The 18,832-nt window shown below is 43.8% G+C and overlaps 1 protein-coding gene across 1 annotated transcript in view; it reads left to right on the forward strand.

The window, feature by feature from the left end:
- Positions 1-18,832, forward strand: part of LOC106576444 (ankyrin repeat and sterile alpha motif domain-containing protein 1B) — a 309,496-nt gene that overhangs the window by 122,803 nt on the left and 167,861 nt on the right. Inside the window, 1 exon segment of the mRNA XM_045699996.1 lies at positions 5,632-5,760. Coding sequence (XP_045555952.1) covers positions 5,632-5,760 — 129 coding nt within the window.

An 18,832-nucleotide genomic window follows, 5' to 3' on the forward strand; every position in this document is an offset into this window, starting at 1 on the left:
CTGGTGGACATTCCTGCAGTCAGTATGCCAATTGCACACTCCCTTAAAACTTGAGACATCTGTGGCATTATGTTGTGTGACAAAACTGCACATTTTAGAGTGGCCTTTTATTGTCCCCAGCACAAGGTCCACCTGTGTAATGATCATGATGTTTAATCAGCTTCTTGATATCCCACACCTGGCAGGTGGTGGATTGTCTTGTCAAAGGATACATTCTCACTAACAAGGATGTGAACAAAATGTTAGAAAAATAAGTTTTATGTTCGTATGGAACATTTCTGGGATTGTTTATTTCAGATCATGTATTTGGGGAGTTTCTCCCTTCTCTGCAGATCCACTTAAGCTCTGTCAGGTTGGATGGGGGGGGTGGTGTCTCTCCAGAGATGTTTGATCAGGTTCAAGTCTGGGCTCTGACTGGGCAACTCAACCATAAAGGCCTGATAGGTGGAGTGCTGCAGAAATGGTTATCCTTCTGGAAGGTTCCACCATCTCCACAGAGGAACTCTGGAGCTCTCAGAGTGACCATCGTGTTCTTGGTCACCTCCCGGACCAAGGCCCTTCTCCCCCGATTGCTCAGCTTGGCCAGGAGGCCAGCTATAGGAAGAGTCTTGGTGGTTCCAAACTTCTTCCATTTAAGAATGATTGAGGCCACTGTGTTCTTGGGGACCTTCAATGCTGCAGACATTTTTTGGTACCCTTCCCCAGATCTGTGCCCAACACAAGCTCTAATGACAATTCCTATGACTTCATGGCTTGGTTTTTGCTCTAACATGCACTGTCAACTGTGAGACCTTATATAGACAGGTGTGTGCCTTTCCAAATCATGTCCAATCAATAGAATTACCACAGGTGAACACCAAGTTGAAGAAACATCTCAAGGATGATCAATGGAAACAGGATGCACCTGAGCTCTATTTCAAGTTTTATAGCAAAGGGTCTGAATACTTATGTAAATAAGGTATTCCTGTTTTAAATTTCTAATACATTTTCTAAAATAAAATAAACTGTTTTCGCTTTGTCATTATGGGGTATTCTGTGTAGATTGATGAGGAAAAAAATGAATTCAATCCATTTTAGAATAAGGCTGTAACGTAACAAAATGTGTAATAAGGGAAGGTGTCGGAATACTTTCAGAATGCACTGTATATTCCTGTTCAGTATAGAACATCCTCCTTCCTTCCGTGAAGTAACCACTGATCTGACATGACTGGATTGGTGAAAGCTATGTAGTGGAATCCTTGCTTTACATCAAATCAGTGATTTTGCTGGAATTCACTTGAAGGAAGGCAGTAAGGTAGGAAGGAAGGATGCGTGGTTTAGTACTAGAACAAGGCCTTGGTCAGCCTAGCTTCACCCCTGAGAGCTGATTGGTAGAAGGGCTTTCATCATGGCGACAGGGGTCCAGTTTCTCTCGTTTCCAGGGAGATTGATACCTGTGGCGTCTGGTGCAGCACACTAACAGGAATTGATCTGGTCTGAATCAAACCACTGCCGCTGTGTGTGTGATGGGAGTGGGTGGCTTGATGGAGCAACAGCCTCTGGGCAGGCCTTGGCCTTGGTGTAATAGAAGCACAAACACGTCTCAATCAGTCACACACTGAGGCGACGATGTAGGTGCAAACACACACACACACACAAAGAGAGAGAGAGCACATGTAATGGAGAGGGTTACATACAGTATGTATTAGATTTTGTGTCTTCATGGTCAGTGTCTGTATGTGTGTCTCATACGTATTTGTATGGCTCTCTATGGATCTGGATGTGTGAATATGTCCCCTGCGCCCATACAGGCCTATGTGCTCATTTGTATGCATGCATGACCATTAGCATGACTCACTGTAAATGTCAGAGTGGTGCAGCGTCTGTCCATCAGACAGACTGATGAATAAAAACATGGTCATCTCCCATATCTGCTGTAGGACACACTCATCAACTTCCTGGTTCCAGAGCTGATGTATAACCATAGACATAGTGTTGGATGTCTATGTGTGTAGCCCACTGCCCTGCTCACTACATCTGCTGTACACCACGGAAGGGCCTCCCCGGCTAGTAGCAAAGCCTCTTGGCAACGAATCCACACGCTGGTAACTGAATAGAACAAGTCAACAGCCAGGTCACAAATAGGTGTTCGTCATGTTTGTTTAATAATGATGTGACATCAACGAATTACATATCATGTGTCAATGTGGTGGCCCGTACCGACGTGGCCCGTACTGACATGGCCTTGGTGGCCCGTACCGTCATGGCTTTGGTGGCCCGTACCGACATGGCCTTGGTGGCCCGTACCGACATGGCCTTGGTGGCCCGTACCGACATGGCCTTGGTGGCCCGTACCGACGTGGCCCGTACTGACATGGCCTTGGTGGCCCGTACCGTCATGGCTTTGGTGGCCCGTACCGACATGGCCTTGGTGGCCCGTACCGACATGGCCTTGGTGGCCCGTACCGACATGGCCTTGGTGGCCCGTACCGACATGGCCTTGGTGGCCCGTACCGACATGGCCTTGGTGGCCCGTACCGACATGGCCTTGGTGGCCCGTACCGACATGGCCTTGGTGGCCTATCGTTTATGTACTGTAAGGGACGTCTGTACTGTTGTGTCTACAACTTGAATGTCTCTTCCATGACAATTCCGTGATTGTCACGTGTGATTGTAAGATGACCATTGACAATTGACAACACAGTCAAGCCCACATTACCTTAATAGTAGCACACAACAAACCAGCTTTTCCCCCACTAAACATAGTACTTTGTGGTGTGAGAAAGTCAGGGAGTCCCACTACTCTACCCCCAGGCTTCCAACGGGCCTAGCTCTGAAAAATCACCTCTACCGTTCCACAGAGAACAAGAAATATTCATTAGATAGCACATGCTAATATTATTCCACCAAATGAGTGTATCATCATTCAACTGAGCAGACCTGGAAGGACCTGGCTGCCTGGGTCCATTTTGAAATCTGTGTCCCAAATGGAACCCTTTATGGCACCCTTTCTAGATCAAAGTAGTGCCCTAGTATGTAGGGAATAGGGTCCAATTTGGCACACGGAAAAATAATAATGTATCAGTGTTAAGGTCATCTAATAGACCTGAAGTGTGTGTGTGTGTGTGTGTGTGTGTGTGTGTGTGTGTGTGTGTGTGTGTGTGTGTGTGTGTGTGTGTGTGTGTGTGTGTGTGTGTGTGTGTGTGTGTGTGTGTGTGTGTGTGTGTGTGTGTGTGTGTGTGTGTGTGTGTAAGAGAGAGCTGGTTATTGTGTGTTTTGTAGAGTATGTCTGTTGCATTTTGTTTAGTCTATACACAATCTCATAAGACTGGTGACCTTCTGGTTCTTCCATTTATTTTCTACAGCAATTTCTCTCTCCCTCTCCTCCTTACTCCATCTGCCCCTCTATCATTCTTTCTCTCTCTCTTTTCCTGTCTTGCTCTTTCTCTATTTACCCTGCCTCTCAATCTCACTGGGACCTTGGGCTTTCCCTCTGCATTATGTGGGTCGCTGGTATTATCAGGAGACAATACCCCTTTCACAAGACCCATCTAAACATATATCCTCTTGGCAATACAGACCCTGTAAAAAGGGCATATTGTGTGTGTTAGTGTGCACGTGTGTGTATTATTTGTTTGTTAGGATCCCCAGTAGCTTTTGCAGAAGCAGTTGCTGCTCTTCCAGGGGTCCACAAAAAAACACTAAACATTACAAAGTAACAAAACACTGATAGACAAGGAAAGTCACACACATTTTAAATACAATTATATACAAACAATGCAACAAAAATAATGTGTGCGTGCGTGTGTTTGTCCCCGCCGTTCCAAGAGTTGTTTTTTTAATCAGTATTTTTTAAGGTCATTTTGCTGTTTGAGTAATGGGAGATGGAAGAGAGTTCCATGCGATCATGGCTCTGTATAAAACTGAGTTGCCATGAATTTGTTTTGGACTTGGGGACTGACTGTGAAGAGACCCCTGGTGGTATGTCTTGTGGGGTGTGAATGAGTGTCTTAGCTGAATGTTATTTGATTATGCAGACAGACTGGTATTTTCGTCACAGTAATATTTCTCATTAAAACTAGGAGAAGCAGTTAATCTCTAGTCAACCCTCAACCAGTGAAGACTGGCATGCATGTTGTTGATGTTAGTTCTGTATGTGCAGTAAAGTGTCCTGCTTTGTTTATGAGCCAGCTGCAGTTTTGCTACGGACTGTTTTCTTATTTAGAATTTCAGTGATCTCACTGGCTTTGAGTGCTGTAGAGTGTGAAATCATCCACATATGTAGGCATTCTAGATTTGTGTAAGACCAATGGCAAATAATTTGTTAAAATAGAGAAGAGTAACGGCCCAAGGCAACTGCCCTGAGGGATACCTCATTGTAGATATCTGATGTTAAAGAAGATTCCATTGAAGAACACTCTGGGTTCTATTGGATAAATAACTCTCCAACCGTGTGATGGCAGGTGACGTAAAGCCATACCAAGTGCGTTTTTTTCAATAATAATGTATGATCAATAACATCAAAGGCTGCACTGAAATCTAACAATACAGCTCCAACTATCATCTTATTATCCATTTATTTTAACCAATCATCAGTAATCTGAGTCAGTGCAGTACAAGTTGAGTGTCCTTCTCTACATGCATGCTGAATCAGTAGTTAACTTGTTCTCTGAAAAATAGCCTTGTATTTGTTCAAACACAATTATCTCCATCAGTTTACTTAAAACAGGCTGTTAATTGATTGGGTGGTTGTTAGAGCCAGCAAAGGGTGCTTTACTATTTTTAGGCAGTGGAATTACTTTAGCTTCCTTCCACACCTGTGGACACACACTCCTTTAGGCTTTGGTTAAAGATCTAGCCAATAGGGGTGGTGATACAGTCTGCTACCATTCAATAGTTTACTATCAAGGTTGTCTATACCTGGATGCTTATCATTATATGTATATGTATATATGTTTTTCCACCTCTCCCACACTAACTTGACCAAATTGAAAACAGAAATCCTTCTCTTTCATTATTAAATATTTTATACCAAAATATGATGGTTCACTGTTCAATGTTGTCATTTCACTTCTGAGTTTTTCCACTACTAATTCCACTACAAATAGTCATTGAAATGATTGGCAATACCGAAAGGTTTCGTTATGAATGGCCCATCGGCTTCAATGAATTGGGTTTTCTACCCATGAGATCATTTAAAGTACTCAAGTCTTTTTCCATTGTGTTTTATGTCATTTATCTTTGTATGGTAATACTTTCTTCTTTTTGTTTAGTTTAGTCACAACATTTCTCAATTGACATTATGTCGACCAATCAGCAGAGCAGACTGACTTGTTTGCCACCTCTTTTGCATAATTTCTTTGAAACAAAAAATGTTTGTCGTCATCAATCCAGGAGGCTCTAACAGTTCTCACAGTTAGTTTCTTAACAGGTGCATGCTTGTCAACAATTTGCATGAATCATTTTCAAAAGACTTCCAGTTCTGCTTATGGATTCACTTCCTCATACACATCAGACCAACACATTTTTTACATCTTTAATATGGTATTGTGTTTCTCTGTAGTGACCTGGAGTAGGTCTGTGTGAGAATCAGTGTGTATGTGTTGTGAGTGTGTATTTTAAATGAACAATGTGTATTGTATCTCTCTGCAGCGGCCCACTCCGCCACTTCCCCCGGCCCAGGAGGAAGAGGAGGAGGAGAGCTGTGGCCCCGCTGGGTTCTGGGAGGCCCTCACACCCTGCAACGGTTGTCACAACCTGGGCCTCTCCAGCCTGTCACAGGTACGCACACACCTCCCCTTTCACTTGTATTCCTACATAGCCTCTTCCTCCTGTCATTAATACAACTGATAACCGTTGTTATGGAGTGCCAGTATACTATGCTATAATTGCCCTGTCTCAATCATAAGTCACTCTAATGGCCTGTTTCCCAGTTTGCATGGCTTGTTGTCTCTGAAACCCTCAGTTAATATACGTCACCCAGCAGAATGCATCTCTGCTGGGCCATGTAGCAATATGTTTATGTATTTCCATGACTAATAGAGCTCAGTGGATGTCGTCTTCCGTTTTGCGCTTGTTGTGTATTTGTCGTTGTGTTGCCGTGAGAACCGCATAGTATCTCTCTCGACCACTTGCTCTCTTTCACTATCTATCTTTCTGACTATCTATCTGACTGTCTATCTTTCTCACTATCTATCTTTCTCACTATCTACAGTTGAAGTTGGAAGTTTACATACACCTTAGCTAAATACATTTAAACTCAGTTTTTCACAATTCCTGACATTTAATCCTAGTAAAAATTCCCTGTCTTAGGTCAATTAGGATCACCACTTTATTTAAAAATGTGAAATGTCAGAATAATAGTTGAGAGAATGATTTATTTCAGCTTTTATTTCTTTCATCACATTCCCAGTGGGTCAGAAGTTTACACTCAATTAGTATTTGGTAGCATTGCCTTTTAAATTGTTTTACTTGGGTCAAACGTTTTGGGTAACCTTCCACAAGCTTCCCACAATAAGTTGGATGAATTTTCGCCCATTCCTCCTGACAGAGCTGGTGTAACTGAGTCAGGTTTGTAGGCCTCCTTGCTCGCACACGCTTTTTCAGTTCTGCCCACAAATGTTCTATAGGATTGAGGTCAGGGTTTTGTGATGGCCACTCCAGTACCTTGACTTTGTTGTCCTTAAGCCATTTTGCCACAACTTTGGAAGTATGCTTGGGGTCAATATCCATTTGGAAGACCCATTTGCAACCAAACTTCCTGACTGATGTCTTGAGATGTTGTTTCAATATATCCACATAATTTTCCTTCCTCATAATGCCATTTATTTTGTGAAGTGCACCAGTCCCTCCTGCAGCAAAGCACCCCCAAAACATGATGCTGCCACCCCCTTGCTTCACAGTTGGGATGATGTTCTTCGACTTGCAAGCCTCTCCCTTTTTCCTCCAAACATAACTATGGTCATTATGGCCAAACAGTTCTATTTTTGTTTCATCAGACCAGAGGACATTTCCCCAAAAAGTACGATCTTTGTCCCATGTGCAGTTGCAAACCGTAGTCTGGCTTTTTTATGGTGGTTTTGGAGCAGTGGCTTCTTCCTTGCTGACCGGCCTTTCAGGTTATGTTGATATAGGACTAGTTTTACTGTGGCTATAGATACTTTTGTACCTGTTTCCTCCAGCATCTTCACAAGGTCCTTTGCTGTTGTTCTGGGATTGATTTGCACTTTTCGCACCAAAGTACGTTCATCTCTAGGAGACAGCCTTCCTGAGCGGTATGACGGCTGCGTGGTCCCATGGTGTTTATACTTGCGTACTATTGTTTGTACAGATGAACGTGGTACCTTCAGGCATTTGGAAATTGCTCCCAAGGATGAACCAGACTTGTGGATGTCTACAATTTTTTTTCCTAGGTCTTGGCTGATTTCTTTTGATTTTCCCATGATGTCAAGCAAAGAGGCACTGAGTTTGAAGGTAGACCTGGAAATACATCCACAGGTACACCTCAAAATTGACTCAAATGATGTCAATTAGCCTATCAGAAGCTTCTAAAGCCATGACATCATTTTCTGGAATTTTCAAAGCTGTTTAAAGGCACAGTCAACTTAGTGTATGTAAACTTCTGACCCACTGGAATTGTGATACAGTGAATTATAAGTGAAATAATCTGTCTGTAAACAATTGTTGGAAAAATTACTTGTGTCATGCACAAAGTAGACGTCCTAACCGACTTGCCAAAACATAGTTTGTTAACAAGAAATTTGTGGAGTGGTTGAAAAACGAGTTTTAATGACTCCAACCTAAGTGTATGTTAACTTCCGACTTCAACTGTATCTTTCTCACTATTTTTCTGAATATCTTTTACTCTCTTCATTTAGTTCCTCTCTTTCTCTCCCCCTTAATTTTTCTCTTTCTCTTGTTGTCTCCACAACGGGGAAGAGCATCAGTATCCATTCTCCCAGCTCTTTCCCCTCCCTCTCTCCCCTCCTGTCTCCCCCTTTTCCCCCTCCCTCTCCCCCTCCTGTCTCCCCCTCTTTCCCCTCCCTCCCCCTCTCCTTTCTCTCCCTCTGTCCTCCCCCCTCCTGTCTCCCTCCTCTGTCTTCCCCCTCTCCCCCTCCTGTCTCCCCCCTCTGTCCTCCCTCTCTGTCCTCCCTCTCTCCCCCCTCTTCCCTCCTGTGTCTGGCCCACAGCCTGGCTAAAGTTAACTATCTATCAACCTGGGCCTCTGTGTGGTGGGGGATGATGGGCCTGGGATGGAGTCCCTGACCGTTTAGCAGGGTGCACTTTTGGGATTTTGTGTATGTGTGTACATTTTGTTCTCAACTGGCCTCATTTTGGTTTCAACTAGCCCAAAATTCTCCCCACACCTCCTCTCCCTGTCCCTCAGGCAATCAGCTCCCTCCTGATTGGTTTGTCACGGTGGCCTCTCAACAAGGAAATAATATTACTTATAACATGATGCTTCAACTAGTCCTGGAACTTTCAAAGTGTGTGATCAACTACTCAGCACAATCTTCACAAAATATCCATCTATATTGTTTAATTTTAGAGGTTAAATTGTAAGTAAGGACGTTTTTTCTGCGCCAATGTCCACCTCCACACCTCCTCAGTCTCCCTCCCTTTTTCTCTCCTCCTGCTCTCCATCTGTTCTTCTCTCCTTCCTCCTCTCATCCGTCCGGTTTGTCAGATTGTCAGAGTGATGGCAGTCCCACTGGGCTCTGTTCTCTTCCTCTTTTTAAGTGGTGAAATGTCTCTCTCTCGCTTTCCACTCGGTTTCACTTCTTCGCTTTTTCTCCACAACTTTCTTTCCCTTTGGCCTCATCCCCCATCTCTCTGTCTCTCTCTCTCTCCTTCCCTACATCATCCCCCATCTCTCTGTCTCTCTCTCTCTCCTTCCCTACATCATCCCCCATCTCTCTGTCTCTCCCTCTCTCCTTCCCTACATCATCCCCCATCTCTCTGTCTCTCTCTCTCTCCTTCCCTACATCATCCCCCATCTCTCTGTCTCTCTCTCTCTCCTTCCCTACATCATCCCCCATCTCTCTCTCTCTCTCTCTCCTTCCCTACATCATCCCCCATCTCTCTGTCTCTCTCTCTCTCCTTCCCTACATCATCCCCCATCTCTCTGTCTCTCTCTCTCTCTCCTTCCCTACATCACCCCTCATCTCTCTCTCTCTCTCTCTCTCTCCTTCCCTACATCACCCCACATCTCTCTCTCCTTCCCTACATCACCCCACATCTCTCTCTCTCTCCTTCCCTACATCACCCCACATCTCACTCTCTCTCTCCTTCCCTACATTAGCCCACATCTCTTTCTCCACTTTTCTCTCTCACTGTCTGACAGAAGTGTGTTAAGCTCTGTATCGATCGCCGTGGTAGCGAGGTCTTACCTGTCACTCAAGCTGTCAGTCAGAGAGACGGACTGTACTCTGATGTGTGATGCAGAGGGTTACTGTAAAAGGCTGCTGTGTGTGTGTGTGTGTGTGGTAAATAGAGCGAGTGAGGGAGTCAGAGAGGGAGAGAAAGAGAGAGAGCATTTAGTTGTAACCACAGAAGCAACCCCAAGACATCATCAAACGTCTTTCATTGCCACAGTTCCTATATATGGGCATTGAGAAGGTGGAAAAACGTGTCCTCTGTCGCATGTCTTGCATATGTGTGTTTGAGTGGAGGGGGTTCCATCTCTCGCTCTCGCTCTCGCTCTCTCTCTCTCGTCACACAGACTTGGATCCTCTATCCTCTCCATGTGAACGCAGACCGATGCCATGACAACCAAGGACCACTTTAGGTGTATGGGTGTGTCTGGTAAAGCGGTGCGGGGTTCCTTCAGCTGAAAGTACGACTTCTTAGAGAAAAATAAAGTATGAACTTTTTTCACTGTGGAGCCCCTGCAGAGAGAACGATGGAGAGAGAGATGGGGGGGAGGGAGAGAGGGAGAGAGGGAAGGCAAAGGGTTGACACGGTTGCTAGGCAACACAGAAATTCATAAAGTAGCAGGCGTGGGATATCCGCCCACTACAACCATTGACAAATCTGTACCAGATCAGGTCAGGTGCGTCAGAGCACTGCGCAATATCAGACACACACGCATACGGAAACACACACCCACACACATATGCACAGGAATGCACGGCTGCACGCTGCACGGCTGTACGCACGCAAATTGGGCCTAGTGCTCCCGAGTGGTGCAGCGGTCTAAGGCACTGCATCACAGTGCTAGAGGCGTCACTACAGACACCCTGGTTCAAATCCAGGCTGTATCACAACCGGCCGTGGTTGGGAGTCCCATAGGGCGGCGCACAATTGGCCCAGCGTCGTCCGGGTTTGGCCGGTGTAGGCCGTCATTGTGAATAAGAATTTATTCTTAACTGACTTGCCTAGTTAAATAAAGGTTCAATTCAACAACAAAAACCAGTGCAGGTTGGGAGAATCCAGGGTAAATGAATGGAGCTGGAAGGGTGTCCAATGCTGCAGCCATAGTAAGCTGTAGTGACCTTGTCACGCCCAGCCATCCTCTCGTCATCTCGCTAGAACATTCTGCTGACATTGTCAGGTGCTACCCTTGGGATTCTTAAAACCGCTGGGAGTGTGTGTGTTTGTGTGTTGTCCTCAGGGTTGCAGATAACTGTGTCCTCGAGGGGAAAAGAAAAGAACAGAGGTTCTTGAGGTCTGATAAAAGAGAGAGTCTTGGGGAACAGAGGATGAGGAAGAGGTGGGGTCAGATGTTTGAGTTTCATATCAGTCATAACCAAGATCAAATATAACTTTCCACTTTGTTCTTATACAGACTTCAATACACTTGAATATTTTTCATATGTGACCATTGTTATTTAAATTGATCATTGAGAAACACCCCCTGGATGTCTTGTGTGATGGTTTGCTCCATAGAACACACTGGCTGGAGTGTTCCAATGTGCTGGTTCGAAACCCCAACTAGGTGAAACATCTGCCGATGTGCCTTTGAGCAAGGCACTTAACCCTAACTGCTCCTGTAAGTCGTTCTGGATAAGAGCATCTGCTAAGTGACTAACGTTGCAATGTAAAAGTCAGGTAAATGGAGTTGAAGGAAGGCTGTTCAGGAGGTATCGTGGGTCCCATGTGGCTCAGTTGGTAGAGCATGGCGCCTTCAATGCCAGGGTTGTGGGTTCGATTCCCATGGTAGGCACTCACTACTGTAAGTCTCTCTGGATAAGAGCGTCTGCTGAATGACTCAAATGTAAAAAATGTAAGATAAGTGGAGAAAAGTGTGCGTGTGTTTGTGTGTAATTACATTCATTTCTCATGGCTAATATTTATGGAGAATGCATTAAGTAACAAATCAAATCAAGCTTTCAGACATGGAATGCAACACAATGTGCTTCACAGGAAAAAACAATGAAAATAAATATATATTTACATTACAACAAACATAAGAGGATAAAATATAAAATTAAACTGAATGACTAAAAAGCACCCTAAGGAAAAACAAAGCTAAAAAGTTGTTTTAAGAGCTCTTTTAAATATGTCCAGTTTCGGCCCGCCTCAGGTTCTCTAGCAGACTATTTCAGAGGCTGGGGGCATAGTAACTGCCTCTCCATGCCTCCTGGTCCTAGGCTTTGGGATAGTTAAAAGGCCAGTACCGAAGGACCTAACTGGGTACATAACTTAGAAGCATGTCTGACATGTATTGAGGTGCACAATCGTGGATGGATTTACAAATCAATAGAAATGAATTCTAAAACTCACAGGCAGCCAGTGCAGAGACCTTAAAATCGGTGTAGTATGTCCTGTTGATCTGGTCTTGGTCAGTACTCGTGCTGCAGCATTCTGTGTGTTTTGCAATTGACCAGTGGCTTTCTTGGGTAGACCAGACAGGAGAGCATTACAGGAGTCAAGCCTGCTTGTAAAAAAAGTATGGATGAGTCTCTCTGTATCAGCCTTAGAGAGAAACAGCAACACCTTGACAATGTTCCTCAGGTGCACATATCTAATGCACATATCAAAACTTATCATCGGGTCTTGCTAGACTGAAACAGGCTGGGTATCTCTGAAATATGCCGCAAACTCATCACATTTAGATGTAGAGGAAAGTTCACATAGGTTTGTCAGGGTAGGATTTATCAGGCCATCAATGGTCGAGAAGAGCACTGTCGAATTATCCTGATTAATAGTGATCACGTTACAAAAATGAGCCCGTCTGGCATTTCTAATTGCTGTGGCCTTTTTCAACTTTACTGGAGCTATGGCATCAATGGTTGCCTTTAATTTGCTATTAAAGTTATCAACTAAATCATCACAAGAAGAAGGCAGAATAGGTGGTGGAGTATTGTTCATACACTCAATAACATCTGTATCAACGTCAGAGGTAAGATAGTATTTCTTAATAATGCGTTCAGTATTGCACTGCACTATGGGCAACAAGGTAGTAAAACATATGGAGTGGTGATCAGATAAAGCAACATCAACAATAGAGGATATGTCAAAAGAAAGCCCCTTGGTAATAACCAGGTCCAGAGTATGGTCGCGGTTATGGGTGAGCCAGGTAACATGTTAGATAAAGTCCATAGAGTTCAAAAGATTAACATGTTCGATGGCCTTGGCGTCAGTCTCTTAGTCAACATGAAAATTAAAATCGCCCAACACGATGATTTTATCATAGTTCTCAAGGACAATAGAGAATAGTTCAGAGAAATCAGTAAAGAAAGTCTGGCAGTACTTTGGTGGCCTCTACAGGTAACTGATGCACAGGTAAAAATACACCTAATGGAACAGCGGGGACTGTGAAGAGACACACAGGCAGGAACAGCTTGGGGCGGCAGGTAGCCTTGTGGTTAGAGCGTTGGGCCAGTAACTGTCTGTCAGTCTGTAAAACAGTTTGATGTTGCTGGAAATAATCCTGGAACCCCTGTGGTTAGGGTGAATCCCGTCTCTTTTAGTGCTGGTTGCTCCCACAGCAAATCAAATTTGTCACAAAAGGAGACATTCCTGTTTCTTCAGGTACTCATTCAGGGCAAAGAGTCGGCTGGAACGTTCCCAACCCCTTCGGTAGCACGGGAGGGGGCCAGAGATGATTATTGTCTTCCTGTGATAGCGAAGGGTCTTCAACATTGTTTGTAGTCCTCCCTCAGTTCCTCAGATTGCTTAAAACGAAGGTCGTTAAAACCTACCTGAGTGACGATGGTGTCAATATTGGAGTAGATGGCCAGAACTGTGGGCAGGAGAGAGTTGTTGTCATTGACATGGGCTCCTGGGTAACAGTGGACCTTGGTTGGGCACAGACCGTAGGCAGGCCAAAATCTCTCACCACCAAGCTGCCCATAATGATGGTGGTTGTGATGGAATCCGATGGGAAAACGACCTGCTGAACTGTGGTGGCGTGGGGGGCTGTTGGTATACACCCATCCATGCTGACTCCTGGGGCTGGTAGGTCCGTCTCAAACGGGGCAAAGCTGTTTGCTAGCTGAATCCGTTCTTCTCAGATAGATGTGTGGCCAGAATGCCTCCCCGATCTCCTACGCCTTGCAAGTATCCAGTCTCCCATGAGCCATGGAGTTGAGCTTAGCATCTGTCTGTTGGATTGGGACGGATCAACACTGCCCGACACATCGACATGGTCAAGACTTATTGACATATTGATACAACAGGGGCTAAGATGGGGAGAAGTCTGTCCATAATAAAGCGCTAATATACTTTCTTAACAACACTATCAACAAGGCAGGTCCTACAGGCCCTAGTTTGGTCGACCTGGACTACTGTTCAGTCGTGTGGTCAGGTGCCACAAAGAGGGACTTGAGAAAACTACAATTGGCTCAGAACAGGGCAGCACGGCTGGACCTTAAAAGTACACAGGGAGCTAACATTAATGATATGCATGTCAATCTCTCCTGGCTCAAAGTGGAGGACAGACTTTATCACTACTTGTTTTTGTAAGAGATGTTGACAAGCTGAATGTACCCAGGTGTCTGTTTTAAACTACTAGCATACAGCTCGGACACCCACGCATACCCCACAAGACATGACACAAGGTCTGTTTACAGTCCCCAAGTCCAGGACAGACTATGGGAGGCGCACAGTACTACATAGTGCCATGACTACATGGAACTCTATTCCACATCAGGAAACTGACGCAAGCAGTAGAATCAGATTTTTAAAAACAGGTCAATATACACCTAATGGAACAGCGGGGACTGTGAAGAGACACACACAGGAACAGATACACGCATGCACACACAAGCTCTAGCACATGCACTCTACACCCACGTGCATTGTAATATGGTTGTATTGTGGTGTTATACATGTTGTATTGTAGATATGTAGTGGTGTAATAATGTTATATGATTTACTGTTTTATCTTTTCTTGAATAAGTGCCTTAATGTGTTTGGACCCCAGGAAGAGTAGCTGCTGCCTTTGCAACAGCTAATGGGATCCCTAATAAATACAAATACAGCTTTGCTATAGGATGCATTTAAAACTGAGATTAGGTTTGACTGCGTTACAGCAAGGTCTGTGTACTTAGAAAGCAAGTTTCCTTTTCTCTCAGCCGAGCTAACAGCCAGAGGATCTCTTCCCTAAGATGCTTGATGGTGGTACATTTAGGGCAGACAAATCCCTGTCCATTTTCCAGTTCCACCTGATCTGCATCTGGTAGAAATCATCTTCCAGCACTGCTACCGTTAGCTGCTAGCCATCATGAAAACAGAGCAGGCTAACTGCTACTTAACAGGAATCCGGGACACAAACTGGAACCAGTAGAAATACAAACTTTAGCTATTATTAAAAACGATTTAATGTAATCTATTTCATAAAAACACCTAACCGAGTGTCGACAGTACACTGTTTTGTTGAGCACTCTGATGACTTTTCATCAGAAATATGTGATTATGCTTTTTCAGCTAGTATTTATGGTTGATGCATTGTGTGTGTGTGTGTGTCCACACAGGTGGTTGTGTGTTTGTGTGTGCTTATGAGCACCCGTTTGTTTTTGTGTGTGTGGGTGTGTATGCATGCATGCTTACCCATGTGTGTCATTACTCTCTCATAATCCATACGACCAACACAGTTAGTTTATGATTGTGTTACCGTCGCTAATGTTTATGTGCAACACTATTCATCTTCCCTGGCATTTCCATGTTAAATATTCATACATTAGCTAATACAGTTAGCATGCGATTGGTTCCCACTGGCTAATCCTTCTAGTCAAGTCAGCGTTTTCTCACAACTCTCACAACTGCTAAAGTTCAGTCTCGGCTGGCATTGCTAATGTTGGCTATGATGCTATTAGACAACGTAATACAGTATTAGCCTATGTGGGTTCTACTTTGCAACTTATGTTCATCAGTAATATGCAGTTGACTCTAGATAAGTACACTAAGTTTAAATGTGCAGCACACTACACCATTTCCAAGATATCCTTCTAGATACTGTACAGTGCCTATAGAAAGTCTACACCTCCATTTTGTTGTGTTACAAAGTGGGATTGAAATAGATTTAATTGTAATTTTTTTGTCATTGATCTACACAAAATACTTGTTACGTATATGCCATAACAAAGTGAAAAGTAAATTATATATTTTTTTACTAATTAATAAAACTTAAATAACCTAAATATAGTTGTTGCATAATTACTCTCCCCTTTGTTTAGGCAAGCCTAAATTAGTTCAGAAGTCAGATTTGGCTTAACAAATCACATGATAAATTATATGGCCTCACTCTATGTGAAATAATAGTGGTTGACGCATTTTTTGAATGACTACCCCCCTTCTTTTGTCCCCCATACATAGAACATAAGTCAGTTAAATGGCTGTGATAGGAGAAAATAAACATATTATGCATATCCAGTCTTCTTTAGTGCACTTATTCAAAGTCCCAAGCCATTGCACAAGAAGTCCACTTAGGTTCAAGGCAATATTCAAGGGCGTTGTATTTTTTTTATGGTTAATGTCATCTCTCCTTTAAATTATACCTATTTAAATGTTGTGGTTTTGTGGTACTGCCGTGGAAGTGCCATGTTTGGGAACTCTCTCTTTTCTCTAACCCATCTCTCCTCTCCTAGGCATCCCCGTCTCTCTCTCTCTCTCTCTCTCTCTCTCTCTCTCTCTCTCTCTCTCTCTCTCTCTCTCTCTCTCTCTCTCTCTCTCTCTCTCTCTCTCTCTCTCTCTCTCTCTCTCTCATTCATACATATTTATATATATATATGATTTAACAGTTGGACCATACAGCCACTCTACGAAGGTCATAAATCCTCTACCACACATACTAAGGGTCCCCACTGCGTCATATATACTTTATGGTCCCTCCTAGAGAATCATACTGACTGAGTCACCCCAGGCCTTCATAACCAGCTAATATACAACTCGTCATATTTTATGATTCAGCTCTGTTCCTCACAAGTGATGATAAGGAAGTTGCTGTGGAATCCAAGTGGAGGCAGAAATCATCTCCTTGGAAAGTGGCATTTCTGCAGTATATAATCGGCATAACATGATTATAGGAATGGCCGCTGGATACTGGTGCTTGGTGTCATCGGAGGGCTGAAGAATAAGTCAGTGACCTACACTAGCTAAACGAGGACTGAAAAACAAGTTAGAGACCTACACTAGCTAAACGAGGACTGAAAAACAAGTTGGAGACCTACACTAGCTAAACGAGGACTGAAAAACAAGTTGGAGACCTGCACTAGCTAAACGAGGACTGAAAAACAAGTTAGAGACCTGCACTAGCTAAACGAGGACTGAAAAACAAGTTGGAGACCTACACTAGCTAAACGAGGACTGAAAAACAAGTTAGAGACCTACACTAGCTAAACGAGGACTGAAAAACAAGTTAGAGACCTACACTAGCTAAACGAGGACTGAAAAACAAGTTGGAGACCTACACTAGCTAAACGAGGACTGAAAAACAAGTTGGAGACCTACACTAGCTAAACGAGGACTGAAAAACAAGTTGGAGACCTACACCAGCTAAACGAGGACTGAAAAACAAGTTAGAGACCTACACTAGCTAAACGAGGACTGAGGAACAAGTTAGAGACCTACACTAGCTAAACGAGGACTGAAAAACAAGTTGAAGACCTACACTAGCTAAACGAGGACTGAAAAACAAGTTGGAGACCTACACTAGCTAAACGAGGACTGAAAAACAAGTTGGAGACCTACACTAGCTAAACGAGGACTGAAAAACAAGTTAGAGACCTACACTAGCTAAACGAGGACTGAAAAACAAGTTAGAGACCTACACTAGCTAAACGAGGACTGAAAAACAAGTTGAAGACCTACACTAGCTAAACGAGGACTGAAAAACAAGTTGGAGACCTACACTAGCTAAACGAGGACTGAGGGACAAGTTAGAGACCTACACTAGCTAAACGAGGACTGAAAAACAAGTTAGAGGCCTACACTAGCTAAACAAGGACTGAGGGACAAGTTAGAGACCTACACTAGCTAAACGAGGACTGAGGAACAAGTTCGAGACCTACACTAGCTAAATGAGGGAGTTGGCAGGTGTTTTTCTGTATAAAGTAATCTATCAATGCGAGATAATCGCTCCCCTAGTATCAGTAGATGCGATAAAGGACACTACCCTGGTCCCAGATCTGTTTGTGTTGTCTTACCTGGTTCAGAGTCATGAGAACCAATGATTTGATGTACACTGTGTCAATCAATCCACAAACAGATTTCAGATCAGTGTTAGTGTGAGTAGAACCTAATGTGCTCGTTGATCAGTGGTAAACATTTTCTCTGGTTCATTTTCTGTATCTCTTGAAGATTTCAGTGCCTCTCGAACTGTAATATCGAGATTTCGGCTGCAAGGCCTTTCTCAAGACACAAATGAAAGGTGAACGTTCACTAGAAAAGTTGATCAGTTGGTTGGAGGGCCTGCCTGAGTTTCTGATGAAGAGGCTGTCCTTGATGTTCTACTCTGGAGACTGCAGATGTTCCGCGCTCAGATGACTCAACTGGTTGCTATAGTTACGCCTTGTTAATGAAGAGCAGGTGTGTACAGTATGTTCCAGGAGTAATAAATGCCGATGTCATCACTGTGTCCAAATCAGGCAGTTCTATCCAGGGAAGAGCTACGGTGGAACGGATCGTTTTCGTATTCACCATTGTCATCGTCGTTGTCATCACCATTACCATCATCCTAATTTCTGCATTGAAGTAATGGAAATCAAATAAAATCCCAATAGATCAATAGTATTGATTCTTCATCCATACTCAGACCTGAATAAGCCCTTACTCTCTAACAAGATGACCATATACCTGAGTGATATGGAGCACTCCCCATGGCTGTGTACCTTGAGGGCCCTGCTCTAGCAGTTTTCTCAAGTCCATGGGGTTAGTAATAGTGCTCAGGGAAACTGATCCTGGCACCGGCTCTACTCAGGGAGGCCATGTTGGGGAGGTGGAGTAACTTCCTGAAAGGAGAGGTCAGGAGTGTTGTGTTGTGGGATGGTCTCAGAGGGACTATTGTCCTCTCATGCCCCGTTCCTCTACAACGGTTGCTGACCCCCGACCCCCTCCTCTAATCAAATATGAGGAAATGCCAGTGAATTACAGCGTCCTTCGTATCTGCTGCAGTCTGAACTGCTTGGACTGTCTGTTAGGCAGGGATAGGGGAGCAAGGGAAAGAGGAGTGGGTTAGAGAGCGAGAGAGAGAGAGAGACTGTTTGCACAGTGCTTAGGGGACAGAAACCAGGAGGAGTGGGATATGTGGAATGAGAGAGGGAGGAAGAGAGATTGAATGAAAAAAGTGGCTGTTCTGTTTTGCTCTTTATTGTTGTATTATTTTGGTCAAGAAATGAAAAAATAAGATGAACTTTTTGAAAAGAACCTGTAAGTCTGCAAGCACACACACAGAACACAACGGGTCAGAGTC

The sequence above is a fragment of the Salmo salar genome, chromosome ssa17, assembly GCF_905237065.1.
Source record: "Salmo salar chromosome ssa17, Ssal_v3.1, whole genome shotgun sequence".
Taxonomy (NCBI): domain Eukaryota; kingdom Metazoa; phylum Chordata; class Actinopteri; order Salmoniformes; family Salmonidae; genus Salmo; species Salmo salar.